The sequence below is a fragment of the Rissa tridactyla genome, chromosome Z (genome assembly GCF_028500815.1).
Source record: "Rissa tridactyla isolate bRisTri1 chromosome Z, bRisTri1.patW.cur.20221130, whole genome shotgun sequence".
Taxonomy (NCBI): domain Eukaryota; kingdom Metazoa; phylum Chordata; class Aves; order Charadriiformes; family Laridae; genus Rissa; species Rissa tridactyla.
The window spans coordinates 61,920,429-61,944,832 of record NC_071497.1 but is presented as its reverse complement, the minus strand read 5'-3'; the positions used below and the strand labels follow the sequence as shown (position 1 = coordinate 61,944,832).

Below are 24,404 nucleotides of genomic sequence, written 5' to 3'. Positions count from 1 at the left end.
ATGTAACACATGAAAAAGGCAAGTGGCCCAGAACAGCACACCTAGTTTTACAAATTAAGAATATATACTGGACTTCATATATATCTGTTGAATACAGAGTATCAATGACACATGACATAAATTGAAAAGCACCAGGTAAGAGAATGAAAATAGAATTCCTCAGTGGAAAACACCCTTGAGAATTCTCTTCTACAAATATATATAACACTACTCTCTGTAAAAACATGCATTCTGTCATGTACTTTCCACATGAAAGTATTCTGATTAGTTAATAGAAACAAGTTTATTTGTTGACTTCAAAGTAATTAAAAGTTCCTTTAAAGCTAAACTATATCTTAAATATATTAATTTAATAATACATGCTATTGTATTTGGTAATCTACAGAACAACTTTTAGTAACTAGTAAATATAACCCACAAAAATTCTGGGAGACTTAGCAGTTGTATCTGAAATTAAACCTTTTGAAGTTTTATTAAATTTGCTAGTTATGCTAGAAATTTGCAATTTAATAATACCTTCTTATTTCTGAGGTAGGCTTTCTTGGCTGAAATACGTCCACGCCTTGCTTCCAGCTGGCGGATTTTTTGTTGCAACTTTTGCAGCTCCTCTTTTTGCAAGTGTATAGATGTTGTCATATCCTCTTTTTCAAGCATAGCTTCCATACTTTCGAAAGTGTCATAATATACCACTTCATCTCTCTTCTCTGTTTTAAAAATGTCAGCAATGAAAAAGTCAAATCAATAGTTTGTATCTGATCAACATTTTGTTTTGTTCAACAACAACCCTCCCACTGAGTTGCAAGGTTTAAGATAGAAGAATGCCATAGTCCTTCCAGAGGACTATCAAAAGGTCAGAGGAAAAGCACCACGTAGCAAAGCACTGAGGGCTCTAAAATTTATATGAGGAACAGAAATCAATAGCAATGAAGCACAGCCAGGTATTCAGATAAGCTCAGAACATTAAAAAACAAATTAATCTGTAAATATATGTCTGTGTCTGTAGGCTAACTTCATCACAACATCCACTCACGTCTTTGGGTATCTTAACTAATACAAGGGACCCACGATGTGCAATAATATCCTCTGGTCTCTTCTACAAACATCAGGATATACAGACTCTTTCTGAAGTCTTTGGCACGAGATTCTTCTACCACAACCGACTATTAATTTCATGAAAGGGGAATAACACAACAAAACACCAAAAATCCTCTCTTCGGAGGTTTTTGACCTCCCAGGCACTGCTTCTGCTCAGAGGCAGCAGAGGGAGGGTAACTTCAAGGCAATTCTTCAAAGCATTACAGGCCTGAAAGGACGTCATTACTAATACTTTTATCAACACTCATGATTTTTAGCCTCCCGAGTGAAGAATTCGGCATAACATTGAGCTCATCTCTGAATGCTGCCCTATCATCTCTTGCCAGGAAGGAAAGAGTGATGATTATAAATCCTTGCAGAATGTGGGGATGAAGAAGCAGCAAAGGCCTCTTTTTCCTTACTTCACTGGCCTAGCAAGTAGTATATTTTTGTGATACACCAAGAGGGATATGCATTACTGCTGGCTGAAACAAGCAGATACAGCTGGAATGACTGTCAAGTGTCTCTGCAGCACTACCAAACCTTGTCAACTTCACCAGCTACTTTCAGCAAGACCTCCTACTTCTGCTACTAGATTATCTGGGGAGAGAGGCAGGGTTTTCTTCAGTACATTGTGCATTTTAAAAGCTGTCATTACTTCATGTAGTTTGTGTGTACAGTCTCTGCTGCAATCAAAATTCTGACTGCCATGCTAATTTCAGCTTAGCAGAAGACATGGCAGGACCAGAGAAGAAAGCACAGCACTAAAGTAACCTTAACATGAAAACTAATAAACACCCCAGACCTACTAGATTTTTTACGTCAGTGCTCAGTTAAAAAAAAAAAAAAAAAACACCAACAAAACACACACACAAAGTTGCAAAGTTGCATCCATATGTAAAACTGCGAAGTCACTAGAAACTGCTCTGAGACATCAATGAGTAAATGAGTAAAAATAAGACTCATGACTAACAACAATTGTATTTGTCTATGCACTCACATGCCATGGGAGAATTTACACCCAAATTTTGTATTAGAACACTTTCATGTAGAGTTAAAAGCAGGAATTTACAAGTCAAACCCCAATTGCTCAGCTGCAAACGAGTCAAATCTACCAGTTCTAAAACACAATGTTAAATTACGTTTTACTGTTTGGAAAAAAAAAACAACCAACCAACCTTGGCAACTCTATTGCAACCTCCATCAAACATTCCAAGACTTTTCTACAAACAGCTTTTGAGTTTTTGAAATGTCTATAAATTTGGTAAGTACTTAAGATTCTAACAACTCAGCCACTTAAAATAAAACGTTCAGAATTATTCATTTGTAGATACAATCCACACCATTTTCACTCACTCAACCTACCCTCCAACCAAAGCAGGAACCTACCATCACATTCTCTGTTGACTTGCAATGCATCCACCACAAAACCATCTTACAATGATGTACAAATAGTTTGTACAGATAGGAAATACCCTTTAAAATTGTAACCTAATAAAATTCACAGTTTGTGAACTTCAGTATTGAAGTTCAGTATTTGAACCAAATATTCAGGTATTCAGTTAATGACAGTAAAAACCTACTACTGTTATTTATAATATGACGATCTATTATCATTCGATACTTTTCAGATCCAATGAGCCAAATTTGCAAAAGAAAATGTTTTTCTTCCAAATCAAATCAAAACAAACACCTGGCAGTCAAATCAAACCGCGCTCTCAAAAAATTCTGTTGGGACTTCATTAGCAGTGCTGCAGATGTCCCTCAAATCAAAACAGAATCCAAAACTCTCTGAAAGACCCCTGCACAGCCAATACAGTCAGAGAGTAAAGAATAGCAACAGTCTCTACACATCAGTTAGACACATGTACTTCAAATCATACAGATGTGCACAATTAAAAGGCTATTACTTTACTGATTAAGTACAGTTTAAAAGGGAAGCCTAACAGAAGATGCAACAGACCATTCTTTTCTCTCTGACTGCATAGGAAACAACACATATTAAAAGACTACTAAATGTTTTAGATGCTTTCATTCAGATTAGGTGCTTAACAGTCTTGGAGAGATGCAGCCACTTCCGGGTCACATTCTTCACATTAATTGTTTTATCCACCTAAGTAAAGTCCGAAGAGGTAACATCATCCTTTGAACAAAATTCCCACACGTTAAGAACTATATTTTTCATTTTCTGTCCGATGGGATATTAACTGAGTGTTGTTAAAAAACAGTAATTCCTTCTAACGTAGACAGAAGTCTTTAATAGAGAAAAAAAACAAAAAATGACACAGATTTAAAACAGCAAAGAAAGCCAGAACAGTGATCTCCTTTGCTGCCATTGGTGAAGGAGAGGGTTGGTTGGTTAGCTGACTGGGGTTTTTGTTTTATTTTGCGTCAGGTTGCGAGGTTGGGGTTTTGGGTTTGGTTTTTTGTTTTTTTTTTTCAAATTTCTGGAGAAAACATTAGTGACAAGCCGTAATAACCTTTGTTGTAACAGCAGGCTTAATCTCTGTGGGCCCTGAGGTTTTACCATCACTATATCAAAGAGAAAGTATTTTGATACACATTCCTTCTCAGCCTCCCGTTCAAGCCACCCTATGAACCTCCTTTGGTTCATAGGTAAGCAAACCATACCATGTCTTCAGTACCAAAATTAAACATCTAGTTTCTCAAGTACAAAAGCTACCTCTCTCTAAAGCACTAACTAGCTCTCCACAGAGGCACCCAGTCAAAGCTGCCACATTTCTTCAAGTCATTTACAGAGTTTTCAATCCTCGTCTTCCATACATGCAGTTACAGTTGTTGCCATCCCAAGCCTAAAAGGAGGAGATTAACATAACAGCAAGAATCCGTGAGACCTATGTTTTCTATTTTTCCACGAGCAACTCACAATACAATCCAGCTTCAGATCTCTCTTAAGTGACCTTACTATCTGTAACAAAATTTCCTATGCAAGCCCTATGCACTAAACAATAAAACAGAGCTTGTGTGAATAAAAGCATTAACTATAGAAAGGTCCAAAGGACAGAACCAGATCCAAAAATGCTGTATGATTTACCTGTGTCATTTCCATAGTTTGCAACTACACAAAGTATAGCAGGTTCTGGAAACATACGGTCTTCATCACTGCTCTAAATTAGTCAGAAGGCAATACAACAAGCTTCAAAGTCTAGCTGAAGCACTCTGACTTGCAGGAATACCTTTTGAAACCAATCACTTCAAAGAAATGAATGATAACCAATGCAAATTTTTAATGAGACAAGTCCAATAATTAAGGTATTTCTTCCTCCCTGAACTTAGTTTTACAAAACTTACATAGTATCTTATATGCTTATTTCCAAACACAGGCAACGAGAACTAGACCAAAACTTCTGCATGTATATTTATATGCCTTATGAACAGGTGTAAATTTTCATTTAACAGTACTTATGTTAGAAGATCCAGTTCTTCTCATGGTAAAGAATCTGTTCTCATTTCATTCCCACACGCGTTACTAGGCTCTTAGAAGAGAATTATCTTTTACAGATTATGTCTTAATTAAAATGCATAAAGCACCTGACATCAGTCTTCTGATGCTTTCAAGTTGTGCAGTCAGCAGCAGCTCTTCACATTTCAAGATCTCAAACTGCACTTCATATAATTGAAGCTGTAGATCATAATAATCAGCTTCTAACTGGTCCAAATGGGCTATGGCTTCTGTACCACCTTTCAGGCTCTGCATCTAAGTGGAAAGAGAAAAAAAAAAAAGAGAAAAAACAAAAACAAAACCCCACATGACTCCACGATAATAAGAACAAAACCACAGACTTCACTATTACAGCTAGATACAGTCAGGTACACTAAGTGTAATGTGTTAATATTGAACACATCAAGAGGAGAAGATAGGTATGTCTAAACATAATTATACTAAAACAGAAAGATATCTGTACTGAATTAAACCAAAGACCTATGTTACTCAACACCCTGTTTTAGACAAAGGTTAACCACAAATACCCAGGAAGATGAAATATAGTAGGCAGTGCAGTGATACCTCCCTAAAATTTTTCACCAGCCTCTAGCACAGCTTGCAGCACAGCTTAAGTCCCAGTGCTGCCTTTTATACAAAATACTTACTAGATTTTACTCCATAAATTTGTCCTATCCCTTTTTTTATAGCATGTGTGCTTTTATCACCCGCATTATTACTCATTGACGTGGATTTCGTAGCTCAATTAAACACTAAAGAAACAATTCTCTATATTACGCTGCTTTCTATGTAAGATTGATAGACTGGAGACCTGTGAAGCAATTCTTGTAACATCTGTTTTAAAAATTTCTGCTACTATACTGTATATTTACTGAATGCATTTTTTGTATGTCAACTATTAGCATGAAAGGCTCAATAAGTCCTCAAGTGAATATCATAAATCTTACAATCAATGATGTATAATTTGTGTTTCAGTCCAATATGACACCAAGATGGAATGGTGTAACAAGATATTACTCTGACTCCATATTAAATTGATAATTGTGACCAGAACAGTAAATGACATAATGATGGCATATTTGGAGTGAATTAGAAGCTAGTTTTCTTGGAGTGAATTAGAGGCTAGTTTTCAAGACAGAGAGACTGATTCTCTCGAACATTTCAGTTTTTCCATAAGAGGTATAATGTTTACTGGTCAGGCAGGGTATCCTGGGTTTTGGCATTTTCAAAGGATTTTCTCATTGTAAAAAAAATATACCACAGCAACAAAATGTGGTGGGGGATTTTTGGTTTAGTTTGTTTGTTGGGGGAGGGAGGGGATTCCCCCCCAAATTAAGGCAGTCTCATTCAAACCTCTACCACAACTAAGAACTTTTGCTTTGTCATTAAACTGTGAAATTCATTCAAACTTACACTTTTTTTTTTCTTTACAAAAAGACTTTCCCTAATTTAAGTCCACAGACTCTGTATGAAGACTGCTTAGAGACATAAATAGGCCATCTTCAAAAGTATCAGGTAATCAAGTTATAGCAGCTCAGTATTTCATTCAGCTGCAATGGTGTCTGCCTGATAAAGGACCTGTCTGACAACTGGGTTCTTAGCCCTACAAGCATACATGAGAGATGGTGCCAGCTACCTGGTCTTTTTAAGGGTACAATACAACTATATTCAGTTTTCAGGTGCAACAGCAATGGGAAATTAATATTGTCATGTGGTTCTCAGGCAGATATGCTATCTACACAATAGCCCCTCATGAAAAAGAAAAATGGGGACCTTTAATTTCAACCACTTATGTTAAAACTTTACGTGAGATGCTATATGTGTGTGATAATTCAAAACAATATCCTCACTCATGGGAAAATTTCAGCATTTTTGTTAAAAATTCAAGAGTGGTTCAATTCTTAATGATACAAATTGCTATCTAATCTGTACAATTAGTTTGCTGCATCCTTGGTAGGTCTCAAGGCTGATCAATATGGTGAAACAAACACAGAGCACTTTAACATGAGGATGTTACCAGAAAGAAACATCTTGCAGTTGGACAAAGAATTGGAACTGAGATCAGTGTTCAGTTTCCTCCTATGCCACAGCTTCTTGCGTTAACTCAAGCAAGACATTTAATTTAATCTCTCCGGCCCTTACAGTCTTTATTGGCTCCTTCATACTAAGTGAAGAACTGAAGCAGGAACTTGGGTTTCTTATTAGCTCCAGGGCAGAAATGTATCATCCGTAAACCCACATATTGGTAATAAAGATATAACAGTTAAAACAGAAAGGCTCTGACAAGAACTATGAACACACATACTAAAGGGATAGATAACAAAATTTCATAGAAAAATAGTCAAACACAGAATACAGATGTGAGTGCCATCAAATCCAGCCTTCCACCACCATGGAATGCTTTCGATAAACATAAAATGAACTGCTTTCATAATCTGAGTTCTTAAAAATAATTTCCATGTTGTTATTGTTGTTCTTATTCTGCTTCTGTAACAACAAAAACAAACCAAAAAGCTTCCACAAAACTCAGTGTTTGTTACTCCCGCTGGAAGTCTGTTCCAGATACTCCTACTTAACTGCCAGGAAACTTCCTCCTTATTTCCAGTATATTCGTAATCAGATAACACCATTTGTTCTTGCACCAGTTCTGAACAGCAACACGTGTTGCTCGTCCCTAATATTCATTCACATTAATATTTTTGTGGAGAGCAATTTTGTATCATCTCAGCCTTCATTTTATTTGCCAAAACAACTCTACCTCCTCCTGTAACACAGACTCGTTATTCCTGGCGTCATTGTGGTAGACCTCCCTGTAACTGTTCCAGTTAGAACTAATCTTTCTTGGGTGATCAGAAACACATGGAAGAAAGGTGTAGATGAAATTTCACAAGTCCACATGCAGTGACACTAACACTTCTCCCTTTGCTGAAAATACTTGATTTGACAGACCCAAAAGCATCTGTTGCTACCACCCTGTTGCACTGATGGCTCAATTGCGTTGCTACTAGGTTATAAGACCACAGTCATTGTCATCTCCTGTCATTTAAAGTAGTAACTAACCTGCAGTTCATGGTAAAAAATTGTATTACTTTTCCCCTAGCAATTCATATTAATAGCTATTATTACATTTCCTATTATCCAGTCTTTTAAGTAATCTCTTACTGTTCAAATAGAATACAGTGTCAGAATACAGTGAATCTGGACTGTTCTCTAGTTCGAGTATTCATTTCAATTCATCACTGGTGCTGTCCGAGAAATCTCAGAAGAAAGGAGTAAAATTCAGAAAAAACCTCAGGTCTTTAAGTGTGAATGTGGAAGCTCATACTCAAAACCAAGTGAAAGGCATTTTAAAGTATTTCTAAATGATTATAAGGGAGACATGGAGCACTCCAACCACTGATAAAAGGCAGGTTCTAATTCATACCTAGCAACTTGTAGAACAAAAGTACTCCTCCAACCAATCAAGTATCAGGAGTCAATTATAGTTAGGTCATGATACTACAGGATATGATATTATTAAAAAAAAAATGAGCTTGAGATGATCACTTATAATTAGTATCCCGGGCAATCAGAAAAAATTTAGACACTAGAAGAACCACCTTTTCCCCTTGAAAAGGATGCACCACTGGTTTTAGAAAGTTTTTCTTTTCCAAGACTAAATGTTCAAAATCCATAGAAAACATGCTGAACACCAACTGTTTTCTTATAAACAATAAGATCTGGGGTTTGTTCCGATTTATCACTCTTTCTGTCTTAAACTGTGAAAAATTAGTTTCACTAGCATTTTAGTGTTTTTAAAGGAATATCCTCTTTTTATCTTCTATGCCTAGAAAACAGTAGCTAAATGGTTTGCCAAATAAGGTATTTCAGTTTGGATTTTCTGTGAAGTGACTCACTTCTGTGAGTCTGGTTTAAGTGACCATAAATACCTGACCTCTTTCTTTCTCTTGGCAAATGGGGACTAAGTATCAGTGATGCACAAAATCCTTCAAACAAAAAAGTCTGTTCAAATGCTGGGATTTGCCCTCTTTAATACTCTTTACCCAGTCATACTCTGGGAAAAAAAAGAGGCATGAAAATAAATTATGTTCTAATAATGTTATTCCAAAAGAACTTATGTGGGATTTTGTTAACTATTAAGTACAAAGTAGGTTATCATGTTAATGAGAAATTTTCTAATAATGTCTCACTGCATTATTAAAAGCCTAACTATGACTCCAAGTTCTGTGTATAGAATGCACCCATAACTTCACCTGAAATCGACATTTTTACAACAAATTTTAGTTTGCCAATTTAAACACTGAAAGTGAAGAAGGCAAAAGCATTCCTAATCTGTTATTAAAAATAATAATTCAAATAAGTTTAAATCTTCAAAGATTTCACAATTTTAGCTTCTTACTTAGCCTTTCCAAAGAGTTGTCAGAGAAAGAAAAAGTTCGCAAAAGATACAATGAAAGCTACCAAGGTGAAATATACTTTTCTGAAAAGTATAATGTTGTATCTGTATGAAAACCACTGTCCATTTCTTACAGAAATATGATTATTTTTCCAGAAATAGCTATTTATGCATTCTTGAATAGAATTTTTGCCAACGCATCCATCTCAGGCAAAAGTAAAATGAGTCATGAATGCAAGATATGCTTAAATACTCAAAGTCACTGTAATCAAAAATATCATTGATTCAGGCTCAATGTACAAGAAAGAAAGTACTCTTAGAATTACGAAACCATGAAAAAAAATATTTAAAAACCTAAGCAGTACTTCATTGGAATATGATCTTGTTTATGAAGACGTGACAGAAAATCTATCATGTAAATTAAAAATAGTTTTTGAACTGTATCTTTAGAACTGAACTGTACGCTTCTAAAAGGAAAAATAGAGCAGACTAGTTACTGAATCATATATATGCAAGATGGGACTTGTTGGAATTTATGTCTCCAGTCACTCAGTTCCATTTGTCCAAACTATTTTAAATAGTTAGAGAATTACAAAGGATTCTCACCCTGATTTAATGTTTCTGTTTACTGTTACGAGGACAAGACTTGGCAACCAGTCCACAAAAGCAGACTCTGGTCTACCTCAAGAGGAAAGTTTTCATCATTCTCCTCCAACAAAATTCAGAATAACAGATGGAACTTAAGAGGTACAAATCAGGAAAATAAAAAAGCTCAATATGTAACTTAATGTGTAGAGTTTTTTTATTATTATTATTTTGTAATACAGCTAGTTGTAGCCTAACATTTTTAGCTGTCAAATACAGGAAATTTATAACTAGCCTAAGCACCTAACCAGGTGATTTTCATATCATAATTTGGAAAATGTAGTAGGTTTTTAGATATTTACAGTGTGAACACATTTTAGGAAACAAAAAAGTGCTTGATTAAAACTAAATGAAGATTACACTAACAAGGACATTTTTACCATCCCTCTTGAAAATCAAATCAGCAAGGTTGGTTTAGATTTGGAGAAGAGGGAATTAAGAGCAAGAGAAACAAGTACAAGTATTTCCCCCGTGTCTCCTTTTCCTACTCAGAGAGAGTAAATTTATATATCCAAGCACAGCAGCAAGGTCTTCACTTAAGCTTAAAGGAGAAAATGTATCACCTTTTCATTTTTTTATTGTTGTTTTCTTCTTCTACTGTCATCTCTTCCAAATACACCAACTAATGTAATCACCAAATATTTTCCTTATGATAAGACTGCAACCCTTTTCAAATATGGGATTCCCACTCACTTTTGTCACATCCAACTTTGCATACTTAGGGCTTTTACATTCTCAAAGCAAGAAGAGATATTTCAGAACGGAAGCTGGTTCTCATACCTCCCCATTACCATGTTTTGACCCAGAGCTCTCTGTACTTTGTAATACACCAGCCCAAAGCACTAAGCCCATGCACACCCATCAGATGTTCCTCATTTCTCCTTCCCCAAAAGCCCCAAACTCTGAGTTTGGAGTCCTTCAACCCCCTGTATAGTGCAACGAATCTCTCCTTTTCCTATGCAGCCCCTAACGCTTTTGCACATCAAAACTCATTTACCAGATTGAGATCTCATTCAACAAAATTCATGGAAGGTCTCCAGTGCGAGAAAAATAAGATGTGCTAGGGAAGAGATGATGCGTGGCTGCTCTAAATATGTGAGCATATTCAATATAATATTTCCAATTAGTACTGCTGGATTCTCTCATCAACTCTTAGCTAAGGATTGCAATAGCCTGATAAACCCACATTTCCAGACAACTCTTGGTTTTCTAAATATAAAGAGTGTTGAAATGGAGCAAACTTTATTTTTGTGCTCTGGGTCTTGCATGTACACGCTCTTCCTTGCAGATCAAGCTGTCTTGCACAGAAGCTCCTAAAATAGGCACATGGTCTATCAGGCTTACAAACGTACCAATCTATACAGTGTTCAAGTCGTGAGTTCTCTGGATAACCTTTTCATAACAGCTTTAGTCAAATTTTCCTGAAACATTTCAAAAGTGCTCTAAAAACAAGCAACCAATTGGATAGAATGTAAATTAACATCAGTATGACAGAAAGTTCTTCGTACTGAATACCCATATGACAAAAAAATTTAAAAGAGGATTTATAGCATTTTTGCTTTTGAGAAAGTGTCATAAAACCAAATAAAAGTGGGACATTTCTGCTAAGACATTTAAAGAGTTTAATGCATGCACTCTTCCTCAGGAAAGCTGTAGCTACCACAACCCCCTCTGGACAACTGTCTTAACAGAATAAGCACAGATAAAAACTGTGCAGTAAAACAGGCTAGTCATTCATATATTTACTAATGTTCAGATACCTTTCATCTGGAATGTCAGAACTATTCTGAAAAAGTGGTCACACCTCTGAGAGGTCAAGTGTGGAGATTACATAGCAGCAGGCTTCTGTCCTACCCCTTCTCTTCATTTTATTCATCTCATTGGATAGCTGTAAACATTAACAGTAAAAACTGTCTTCTTGGTTGACTAACCAGGAAAAAGTGAACGAAAAACATAAGTAAGTGGCAGAAAAAACCACGACACATACATTGCAACTCCATTTGTCTAACATGGTAGAGTGTAGTAAAAGTTTAAATATAGACGTTTATTACTAAAAGCTGAAAAATAACGACTTTCAAGTCTGGGAGGTTTTTGTGTTTTGGTTTGTTTTTTTTTTAAAGCACATCAACACTCTTTAAGGTTTGGGGGTTGTATGCATGTTTTATTTTCCTATGTATCAGTATGAAAAATTACCTCCTCTTTCAGCGCATGTTTCTTCTGCTCCAAACAGATTTCTTTAGCACGCATCAACTGCAAAGTCTCCTTAGAAACTGCATACTGAAGTTTTTCCATACGTTCCACTGCTGCTGCCCATGCTGCCTTACCAAATTTTTTCTGGTCTGCTCGCATTCGATCGTACACAGCTATAGAAGGGAAGAAAAAGCAGACAGCTTACCAGTCTACTTTTCAGACCACTAGTGATTCCACAGCAGAGACAAGGCAGACATTTGTAAGCAAAAACATACAAAGTTCTCTTAGCAGGGAGTAGTCACTCTACGAAGTACTAACATTCAAATCCAGGATGTAAGTACTCTTAGGATTCAGTAAATATGCAATTAGCTATTTGTTGATCATTTTCTCATTATAATTCCAATTGTTATTATCCACAGAGGGACCATTCTGAATATACAGTACATGAACACTTGAACCACTGGTTCAGAATTCTTGATTTAACAAAAATATCTCATTAACGCTACCGTGTGGTCTTAAACTGCATCCCAAGTTTTCCCCATTTCTGAAAGCACCAATTATTAGCTACTAATGTCTCCATTTTCCCTTAATAACTTCTATAGTGCAGTAATCAGTTTAAAGACATCTGCAGAGTGAAAAAAAAAATTACAATTTAAACCAAAAATTTCAGCTTGACCTCAAGTGCAATTCTATAAGAATAGTGAATTAAATTTAAATAACATCTATCTTTTAACTCAAAATGCAGGCTGCCTCACAAAATTAATTCAAATTAACTAAACAAATTATAATCTGAGCTTAATATGGAGAGACAAATGAGAATCTTTTCAGGAAGACTTCAGAGTAGCAGGAGTCCCTTGCCTGATTCAGATTTTCTATTCTAGAGCCCCAGACAACATCTGGGCCGACATACATGAGATTTTCACTATTCCTAATACATAGAACAATCACACGATACTGCACACTCAGCTTTGCAAAGCAAAAGCCATGCGAGTAACACAATCAAAGGGGCAGCGTTCAGCCCCCAGGTGCCAGAAGACATTACATACTGTGGTTAGGTAGTAAAAAATACCTTTATATTCTCATGTCTTTTTCCTCTGCCATCTGTTAGCATTTTGCTATATAAGACCACCCTGTGATCAACAGGAGGCCAAAAAAAGCCCAAAACATAACAAAACAGGCAAGCAACCTGCACAACAAAAGTCTAGGGTTGTAAACTGTCTCCAGACATTTAATTTCCCAGTGTTTTTCCCACAATCCTGACTGCTGTACATAAAAAAAGCATGTGAACAAAAGTAACTGTAAATATATGTTCTTTATCAACTAACAGGGTATTTTATTTGCTGCTTTTGCCATACTAGAAAAGGAACCAAACTGATATGATACATTTAAAATTTCCTCTAATTAAATTCATTCCAACATGCCTGAACTGGTTTAGTCACTTTTTCGAAATAAGGTGGAGTTTCATGTTACCCTTAACTTGGGTTGTCACCAAAAGGAATCATTTTGCAGCGACTGCTTCTTTTGAGGCAGATCTAGCAGTCATGCAGGAAGATGACACGAAAACTACCCATTAAAAAAGATTTTCTCCCAGTGGTACAGCTCATTCATCTGGTTGCACAAATCACTATCACCAAGGCAAAGAAACAAACAGGAACCCACAGTCAGGCAGGGTAAACAGTCAGACATAAACTCTGTCAGTAGGAGCCCACACTCAAACTAAAAGTGACATGAAACCACATCCTCATGTGAGTTTGCCCTAATAAACTGGTTATTTAAGTTAAAATGGTACAAGGATGAGAGCACAGATATATACGGCAAGTCGTATGACCTGGTTTTACTGCACCAGCTCTTCAGTAAAACTGCCACATTCTTCAAGCGTAAAAATGCCAAGGCTGTATCCATGAAGATTTCTGAACAATACAGCAGCTTTCACTGAGTAGTTAAACTGAGCTGTTACTTAATACTTAGAGCTATGAAAAAGATTACTGAAAGGCAGGTGAGACAGGAAATGAACTGAAAGGTAATAAACACTTAATATGGTGGTCTGCCATATCCAGCACAGGTGACAGAATCCATCAGGGACTCTACGCTCCCTAAGTCCTTTGCAAATGTACACTGCAGATAGTACAGTCGCATTGAGAAAGAGGCTGTGAAACTTTTACCTAAAATTTCTATTCTGCTCACTTCTGAGGATGTTCTGAAAAGGCTTATCAGTGAAAGATTCAAATAGACAAAGAAAAAACAAATGGGAATGACAAATTGCATTTGATCCTCCAGCTCATGGAGGACTGATAAAAAACAAATAAGTGACAATACAATACAGAACACGGTAAACATTATATAAACTTTTTAAGATCTTTTATTTGATGGACAGGACAGTAGAAAATAATTACCTTTCTGTGTTTTAGCTGTGATTTCAAAGTATTTAACTGTAAGATCTTGAATAGAAAGCACAGCCATATGGGCTTTCCGCTGCCAATCAGCATCTTCTTTTTGCAGACTCTCAATTCTTCTGGGGCCTAGGTAGTCATTCTCTATCGAGATCTGAAAAAAAATCAGTCCATAATTAACAAGACAATTAATTGTTGTTATTTTGTCAAACGCAGCCAGTTTCGGGGTGGCTAAGAAAGAAAGAAAAACAAAAAGGAGAGACAACTACCAGCAAATCACCATGGCTTTTATTTAACAGAAGAAAACCTCTCTGAAGTGCTCCTTTCTGTTGGAAAAGTATATCCACGGTTTCATTACTATTCTTACTGGAAGCACAAAAAAATCAAATGTAAATTTGATTTGTCACTATCTTGTTCTTAAATATCTTATTGCCTTCAGATAACACGTATGCTTCATCAAGGTTTCTTCCAGCCTGGAATATTTCATTCTGAAGTAAATTAATGGTCTTGAGTCAGAATGAAGCTGGAAACAGCATATGTGTTCGGGTACTGGTAAGTAATCATCAATATTTTTAGTTTTTCTTTGTCATAGAGGACTTAAAAACATACTTTCCTAGTGACTGGGAGTTCAAATATCTTTTCATTGCCAATATGAATTCAATTTTATTTTGAAGTGACAATAATCTGAAGCCAGTAAAAGATTTGGCATTTCTTTTAAAATTAATAAAAATACAGCTTTCTGTCTCCAAACCAGAATTTTTTACATGCTTTTTTAAAAGTTATTAAGTAGTCTCCCTACAGACAACAGACTACATAGTTAAGTAATTAAATATTTAAGCCTGCTCCCGCAACAGCAAAGCCTTAATTTTGAATATTTTTCATTTACATCAGCCAAGACGACACCTCACTAATATAGACAAAAACCCCCAAACAAAAAAGTGCTCATAATCTTATTTGTCCCCAGAAATTTTAACCTGAATTTCTAATGCTTCAAGTATTATTCTTGATTTCATAAAGCTTCAATCTGGTCTCAAAGAGCCATTCCACTCTGTAGTTGAACTGCAAACAACAGGTTTTTAAGTGACTGTTCAGGATCTATCTCCACATATCAACTTATCCCATCTCTTAGAGAGATGATTTTTTCCAAGTAAAAATACATAGATGTTGTCTAAGTAATTGTTCATTTATTGAAAAATGTACAAAGTAGTTTAATAAGGTATTTTAATCTACCTCTCATGTATTTCCAAAACCCTCAGAAAGGCAATAGGCAAAATAAAGATGTGGACAAACGATAAGTGAATAATTTAACTAGACAGGTTGTAACATGTAATTCGATGGAGCACACATGTACCATGATTCCCACAGGGAATGCTTATGAGTGGACAGACAAGAGTTTCCAAATAAATGTCAAACTGTGTATAACCGTGAATGATGACTGGTGATGTTAATGCTTTCCATTTATGAAGAACTCTGAAACAGCAAGTTCCTTTGAGAAGCAGGATAAAAAAAAAAAAAAACAAAACCAAAAAACAATACAGTTGAAAGTCTTCCTTTTCTAATCCTTGGTAAAGATGAGGTAATTTGATACTGGAATTGACATAGGATCACTGCATAATGTGAGTAACATTCTTATTAGGCATCATTTCTAAGAGAGTAAGAAGCCTCAAAATAGCATTTCTTCATAAAGCTTTGCCTGCCAAAACATTATTCAAACATGGTGCAAACTAAAGAGATTTATGACAGCATAATGCAATTGTATCTTTGTTCCCTAAAGCAAGCATTTACAAGTAACAAAAATAGGAAGCACCTTTTCATTAACTGCAATCCCAAGTATTTCAGCCATGCCATCACTCACACTGAGGGTGTTCATACAGCAAGGGAGAGAAAACCCAAGAAGCCTTTGCTGTAGCCATCAATACCTATACAAGTACACACATTTACATGCGGCCATAAGCAGATGGTCACCATCCTGTAAAGCTTTAGAAACTGGGGGAACAAGGAAGAAGATGACATTGTAAATGTTTATGAGGATGGACCAGTTCAACCCGGTACAGTTAACTGTTGCGTAACTTCCCCTTTATGCATATGTTCATATACTCGTTCACATCTAAAAGACACCAAGCAGCATACTCCAGAAGTGACTACTGTCTGGAAGGAGGTCCCCAAGTAGTTGCATGAACAAGAACGGACCAACATAGAATCACAGAATCAATGACATGATTAAAAGCAATTGCAGCATATCCCCGGTGCACCACAACCTCCATCAGGCTCTGCAGGGATTCCTTCTCCAGCCCCTGCAGGAGGTTCAGGTCAGCAAAGCCTGCCATGCGGTGCACGGACAACATCATGCCTTAAGGCTGCAGCAACAGCGGCATGCTTAACTGTCCTGGTTTGGGGTGGAGCAGACAGGGTACACCAGTATGAAGATAGCCTCTCTCGTCTCCTCACTGGAACAGCCGTGGAAAAAATGGCTGAGCAAACTAAGACAACAGCCGAGCAAAACACAAAAAATGATAAATTTTTTCATGAACTTCTTGAAAAACTGTCTGAGAAGGGGAAAGAATCCCACTCTTCCTCTCAACAGACCCACATCTCAGTCATTAAGAAAAAACACCCTCCTCAAAACCCATTCAAAAGAAACAGGACCCACTCTGGGACTTCCTGCGGCTTTGCCTCTGCAGCTATGAGAGGATATGAGTAAATGGCATAAAAACCCTACTCTGCTCCTACGAGCATGAGTGCTTGAGTTGCAAGGTAAAGCCGATGGAAGAAAGAATTCTTCCATCAGGATGGCTATTCCAGTCCACGGTAAGTAGTTCTCTGGTCTGCTTAGGAGCTCATCTGCTAATCATAGATGGTGTCCTCAACACCAGAGGTGAACTGCCTCCAACCAGGAGGAGGAAAGGGATAACCCAGTTTATTGGACTGTGTGGATTCAATGGCCTGGTACAATAGAGCCCTAGTGGACACTGATGCACACTGTACCTTATTGTCATTGAATCATAAAGGGGCAAAATCTGTCACTATTTGTGGTGTGACAGGCAGGTCTCAAGACCTGACTGTACTGGCTGCTGAAGTGAGCCTAACTGGGAATAAATGGGAGAAGCACCCAATTCTGACTGGCCCAGATGCTCCGTGTATCCTTGGCATAGACTACCTCAAGAAAGGGCATTTCAAAGACCTGAAATGGTATAGATGGGCTTTTGGTATAGCAGCTGTAGAGACTGAGGATATTACACAGCTGTCTACCTTACCTGGCCTTTCAGATGACCCTTCTGTGGTGGGACTGCTGAAGGTTAAAGAACAGCAAGTGCCAACTGCCACTGCCATGGTGCACTGATGACAGTATCACACTAACCGAGACTCCCTGGTTCCCATGCAGAACCTGATTCATGGGCTGGAGACCCAAGGAGTGATCAGCAAGACTCGCTCACCCTTTAACAGCCCTATATGGCCAGTGCAAAAGTCTGACACAGACTGGAGATTAACTGTAGACTATCACGGCCTGAATGAGGTCACACCACCACTGAGTGCTGCAGTACCGGATATACCGGAACTTCAGTATGAACTGGAGTCAAAGGCAGCCAACTGGTATGCTACAATTGACTGTCAATGGGAAGCAGTGAATGAATTCCTTGTTTTGCTTTACTTGTGTGCATGGCTTTGCTCTACCTGTTAAACTGTATTTAACTCAACCCACAAGTTTCCTCACTTTCACCCTTCTGATTCTCTCCCCCATCCCACCGGGGGAGTGTGCAAGTGGCTGCTTGGGGCTTAGGCACGCACTGGGGTTAATTTACAACAACGGAGGAGGCTCTCTGTGTTTCAAAGGACACATCCAATCAACAGGTGAAGACAAAATCTAGGTGCCAGTGGAAAGCAGTCTTTGACAGGTGAAAAACCACAGCTGCTTCCTTAAGAAAGGTGACTAGCTAAGTGCTGAGGATGAACCATAAACTGAAAAGCTTGTTCCCTTCACATCCCAAGCTGTTGGACCACAGTCCACTGCTTGTTCTAACAACCATTTAACAGCTATGCCAGCCAGAGGCAACTGAAGTTCAAGGTGACAAATTCCAAATGAGAAAGTTCAAGAACAAGCAAGAGCTGCAAAGGATCAGAATATCCAGTCTCTTGGGCTGATACCTGGAGTAACAGTCCTCAGCCGCAGATATGTTCGTTAGTCTTTAGACAGTCTAGTTAAGGTTCAGGATAACACACTGTGGCCACTTGCTGCCAGCAGAAGGCATCTCAGACCATTCATTGGGCAGTAGGAGTCACATGAACCAAAGAAAATTCAGGGAAGTTAACTACCTAGCAGCACACCAGGAACTTAGCATTGCATATTACAAACATAGGTAGTCTTTTACCTAGAGCAACCAGAGATATTCTCATGCAAGGGAGAAGGAAAGCAATCAAGTTGCTTTAATATTTCACTTCATGAGAAGACCTAATTTTGGGAAAAGCAGACCTGTCAGATGGAGACTCCAGAAAGAGCAAAAGTCCAGAACAAAGTCCACATTGTCCTCGAAGACAGGCCCTTGCTTCCAAGCTTTGTTTCTTTTAGGTCAATGACTTTCTGAGCAGCAAACTTTAAGACTCCTTTGGTACCCTGGAAGTTGCAGTCTCTGGGGTCTAGCTGTCTGCTGCTCCCTGCTTCTCCCAGCAGGCTTGCTGTGTTCTTGACCAAGCTTACTGCTCTGGGCTCGCCTGACATACACACCCTGTGGCCTCTGACAACCCCTCCATTAATCTGAATGTGCTCCAGTGCTCCCCATGGGAAAAGCAATCTCCCCCCATCCAGCCAGTGCATTCCACCCAATTCAATTTTTCCATTAAGAAGTGTAGCAAAAAAAATGGAGTTATGAAAAGAAAATACCAGCGTAAAAGAAAATACTGCTAGCAACCTTTCCAAAGGTTATTACTGTCATTCTTTATAATTAAAACCAAATGACTGTGACACACTAAAATATAGAGGGTATGTAAACAGCCACTTTTGGCCATGTGACTGAGGAAACGTGGAAAAACCAGACAGCCATATTGTGTGTGTAAATACTGACAAGCACCAATCACTTGAGAGAAAAACTATCAGGTTTCAACTGCAACCTACCTAGAAAGTTATTATAATCTCCCAGTTATTAACGAAATTTATGCTTGTCATGCTTTCAGGGCAGGACAGACAATCACCAGTTAAAAACAGAGATGAACTACTGAGACATAGTGGTAAAATACACACAGCGCCCCTTGCCGAATGGCTGGCTGAGCATTACATCCCAGACCGGTAAAGTGCCACAACAGCAAATATATATGAAATCATAATATTCAATTTAAATAATATAATTTGGGTACATTTATATAAAAGATAGAAATTATTTGGAGTTGTATGTTATCATAGGAAATAGAAAGTAAGCCCATGAGAAAAAAAAAAGTTAGTTTAGTTAAGGGAAGGCCACACCTGTGATAGGGAGAAAAGCTGGGGAGGAAAGACAGGGAACCTGCCTCTGGAGGCTGCAGCCTATGAAGAATGTATGGCAGCTTTCCTTCTTACCTACAGCACCTTCATGGTAGAAGTGACCCCTCTTTCTGTTTATCCTATCCTACTTAAAAAGGAAGAGGGAAACAGATGTGGACCATTACATAGCAACATGAACAGGCTCATGAGTTTTGAAGACTTTGTTTGCTATGTTGTCTTCAATAATTAATCACCTTGATGCAAGACAATAACTCTCATTATGGAATTAATGGAAGCTCTTATGTGCTTCTGCATTCCATTACTATTTGCAATGCATGCACAACAGGTTTATGCTTCATTTTGCTCACTTCACACCTTTATGATGCCAGCACCTTTTAGTTTTATAGTCCATAAAAGAGCACAGCTCATTTTCTAGACTAAGCAGAGAAATTTTTTTTTAAATTACTGTTGTCCATGCTAGATATGACTAAGAGAAGGCACAAAAGAATTGCAATGGACAGAGTGAGGAAAGAAAAACTAAGAAGTACTGTCATCTAATTGACACTTCTTTTAAACATAGGTATCTATTTTAGATTCAGTCAAAAATTATTTTAGTTAAAAATTTATTTTAGTTAAAGATTAAGAAACTCTGATATAGTTGAAGTTTTTTCTGACCTAAAAGGCTTTTCATTTCCCTAACATTTTCTCAAACTCACTTTTTGGTCTGGAAGTTCCTCATTTGGACTCAAAGTTCTGGAGAAAGTGTGATCTAACAGAAAAACCTCTTATCTTACCACTGGATCAACATAGCCAAATTTACAGTTTCTTTCCTAGTAATCACTTTCTCAAAAAGACTATTCCAGCTACTCTTCCTAAAACACATGGAGAAGAACCTCTTGGAGAAGAACCCAAGCCTCATGGTAAAATTGGCTAAGATTTTTTTTTTCCCCTTTTCCTGATGATGAAACTCACTTTTGAAGACTTTCATGTTTTTCAAGCTTTACTTCAGATAATGCTTTGAAACTAAGAAAATTATGACACTTTCACAAAAGTGGTTGTCAGAAAGCACACACGAAGAAGATGAAATAGCAGAAACTTAACTTCAACACATCATGTAAACATCTATTTCCATCAGCTATTGCTTCAGAGTAATGGAAGATAAAAGAACACATTTCTACTCTGTATGGATATGTTTCTGAAGTAAAACAAATTAGTGTTAATACATGCAAACTAACTTAGATTGGATGGACTAGCATCCTTAAAATATCTGGAGCCTGGGATTAGCAATACAAACTACAGAGGTTTTGATTATCTTCATCAAGATATAGGCGAACAACATATGCAGTTCAATAAAGACTGTAAGGGAATTAAGATAAAAGCAAGCAAAGTGATGGAACATACAGAAAGAAGAGTAAATAAAGTTACTGTACTGTAAAGTGCAGTGGGGAATGTTTTTTCAAAACTATGGAGAATGCTGAAAAATTAGGAAGTATTCAGAGGAGAAAAATCATAGAAGATTAAGGTTATAGCAAGAGTAAGAGGAATGACTGTGATTATTCAACTGTTTTTTTCCCCACGGACACATAAGAGTGTATATAACGGAGCATTAAATCCGCTAAGTTGAAGTATTTTATATTGGCAATTGACACAATTAAGGCTAAATTGTACATTTTAAGTTATGCCTTCCTTATTTATTCACGTGTATAGCACAAACCCTTTATCTAGATTTCCACTTCATTGACTGTACTCTGATTCTAAAAAAAAGTTCACCTTCAAAAAGAAAGTTTTCTTTTTAGAAGAATATATATATTTTAAATAAGACATAGTCTACTAGTTATATGAAAACTTTGTTTAAACAAGTGAGCTAAACTGTTAAAGCAAGTGGGCTTAAATGTTTCTGGATGTTATAGATTCTGTTTGTGGACCAAAAGGATTGGACAGATTTTTAAATCTTCAGTTAAAAATACCTTAATATATAAAATAGACAAAATGTTAAGCACGAACATGAAGAATTAATCAAAATATAGCTGACAATTTTTATATATAGAAAAAAGGAAAATAATAATGTCACAAGCATTAGACAAGAGATCAGCTTAAACACATATAAATACCCATGAATAGGGATACTGATAATAACTGTAACAACTGCAAATAAAGCCCTACAAGACCCAGTATAAAGTCAGCAAATATCATGAAAGCTTATAAAAATTGTTTTTTTTCAGACCACTACTGAAAAAAAAAAAACAAAACACCTGTTTGATTTCAATCTATCTACAGATTTAGGTAAACATGGACTTGCAAAATTACACCCTCATGATCTAGTTATCCTGCCTTTGAAGACCTTAAGCCCCCTTCCCAGCCTACATAACATTACATCAAAGTATCTTCCTTCTTTCTTCCTCCTTCCCTGTCTCCAACACTGCAAAATAGAAAATCATACACATCCAGCTTTCACTCCTTTATTCCTTGCAGGGACACACAATTTAGTATTTTCTGCATGTTTAACATCCTTCCAGAGTTTCACCAAGGTGCCTTTTTGAATGGACATTCTGATGATGCATCTTTCCACACCACTTCCCCTCATAATCTAATCTTAGGTCAGACCTAAGGCTGTCCTGGCCTTTGCCTCCAAAAGGAATTATTATAGCACTTGGAGAAAAAAAAAATTAAAACGCAAGGTATGGATACATTGATAACTCCCAACCTCTGTTACTAAACAGCTTAGAGGCTTCCTGAGCCGATGGCTAATCTGAATCATTGTTAATAGCCACTGATCGGTCTATCTCTTCCTGTAACGCATATACACTTCCTGTCCATAGTTAAAATTTGGAAATTATTGCCACAGAGCATGTAAGGTGCGTTTAATAAGAGTTTCATTCTTTTTCCTTTATTTGAAGGCTGTTTTAAAGCACCATGAGTACATTGAGGGGCTGCTATTTTTTTTTTTTAGCATGAGAAAGACTGAAAGAAATAATTCAATATTTTCTCCCCCATATCATCAATGATTTATAGATCTCCTTCTTATCTTACATCAGTCACATGCTTTCCAAACTAAAGTAATCTGGTTCATTTACTCTGTCCCTGCTCTGAGGCTGTTTGCAGGGAAATACCCTTAATATCTTCACTGCCATCCTGTAACTATTCTGATCCTACGGTATGTTTTTGAGAGGGAGAAACTAAACCAGCAGGATTTAAGATCCAAGTATACTGTGGATATATACAAAGGTTTGATGTTGTTTTCTGTTTCATTGGGGGGGAGGGGGGGAAAGTCCGTAATAATTCAAAACCTTTCTTTCCTCTTTCAAAATGCTTAATGGCAAGCTATCTTCAGAAAATTGCTCAAGATAATTCTCATACCTTTTCCCTCAGGAGTAATAGTTAATTAAGTGCATACAAATGTGCATGTACACTTTTGGAGGTTGTCATCATCCTTCTGCACAGGCATTACTTTTTATTGACAATTTCACCTACCATTTTATTATCCAGCATAGCCTTTTATAAGGGAACTTTAAAAAAAATTAAAATTAAAAAAGCACACCCAAACCTACCTTTTGGCATTCAAACATAATCAGATTTTTCTACAAGTCTTACTAAGCAGTTCTACAGTTGACTATCCGGAGAAGTTTTGTGCTCTGTTCACCTTGCAGACAAGCAGATTTAAGTGACCAGATACACACCATGGTTCTGTCGTCAGCAACCTCTTTTTAAGAGTTCAGTTTTCTCACTTATTCAGACCACCAGCTTGCCTTCCATCAGATCACCTGTTCAGAGCATTATTTTTTCAGAAAGCCCATAAAACCCTGATTTTAAGTCAGCAAAATATTTTGCTATGAGTTCATATAATAAATCTAGAGGATTTGTAGTTCAGAATGTAAACAGAAACTGGCATACAACCCTTCTGAAATAGACTTAGAGACTATAAAGACTATCACAGCGTAATTCAGCATATTACACCAGTTTCTCAAACAAGAAAGCCGTATTTTCAACAAAGTGTACAACCTCATTTGCAAATCCAGCCATTTTGCCTAAACTTAGATTACTGTTTCTTCCCTACTCTACAGGTTTTTTAAAACCCAAGTTTATTTGGCTATGATTTCTGGTTATGTGAGGATTTATCTTCAACTACATATATACTAAAAGGGACTTAAAAATTCTTTGAAGTGTTTCAGTCCCTTCACCAAGTACTGCTGTTTTTATCAGACATTTTTCATCAACTTGTTGGCAGCAAGTCACTATTCTGTAACTACTGGAGGGTGTGGTTCGCAAACTAAGAAGAATGAAATTGAGTTGATTGCCATCCAAGTAATTATACATTTTAATCAGTGCTGCTTTAGTGTCCTCCAATGTGGCTTGTGTAGCTTTATATTCATGTTTTTCACTGCAAGACCACCATGCACTCAAAAATATTACGAGACAAAAAAAAAAAAAATAATGCACAGTTCAAACACCAGCTCACTAAGACATCAGTTATTTAAGAGCCAATAACAAAAACATAGATTTAGTAATACAGAACTCACCCATTTGATACATGGGAACAACACCACAAATTAATAGCATGAAGCATTGATATTAAGGCCAGATAGAATTAAATCTGGCTAGGGACATCAAGGATAACACGGAAAACTTCTAAGGAAGATGTGGGCCCTCTCTGGAAGGAAACAGGAAACCTGGTCACTCAGGATATGGAAAAGGCTGAGGTACTGAATGACTTTTTCACCTTGGTCTTCACCGGCAATGGCTCCAACCACACCAGCCAAGTTGCACAAGGCAAAAACAGGGGCTATGAGAATGAAGAAC

The 24,404-nt window shown here is 37.1% G+C and overlaps 1 protein-coding gene across 4 annotated transcripts in view; it reads right to left on the bottom strand.

Moving 5' to 3' along the window:
• The window catches only part of JMY (junction mediating and regulatory protein, p53 cofactor), a 74,326-nt gene that overhangs the window by 23,696 nt on the left and 26,226 nt on the right, over positions 1-24,404 (bottom strand). For all 4 annotated transcript variants that reach the window (XR_008463795.1, XM_054185500.1, XM_054185501.1 and 1 more), the window contains exons 3-6: positions 14,162-14,312; positions 11,772-11,941; positions 4,627-4,792; positions 517-704 (exon numbers count right to left, since the gene is read on the bottom strand). Coding sequence is in view for 3 of the 4 variants with exons in the window: in XM_054185500.1 (XP_054041475.1) it covers positions 517-704; positions 4,627-4,792; positions 11,772-11,941; positions 14,162-14,312 (675 nt within the window). In the remaining variant the exon portion in view is untranslated. The remainder of the gene's footprint in view (positions 1-516; positions 705-4,626; positions 4,793-11,771; positions 11,942-14,161; positions 14,313-24,404) is intronic.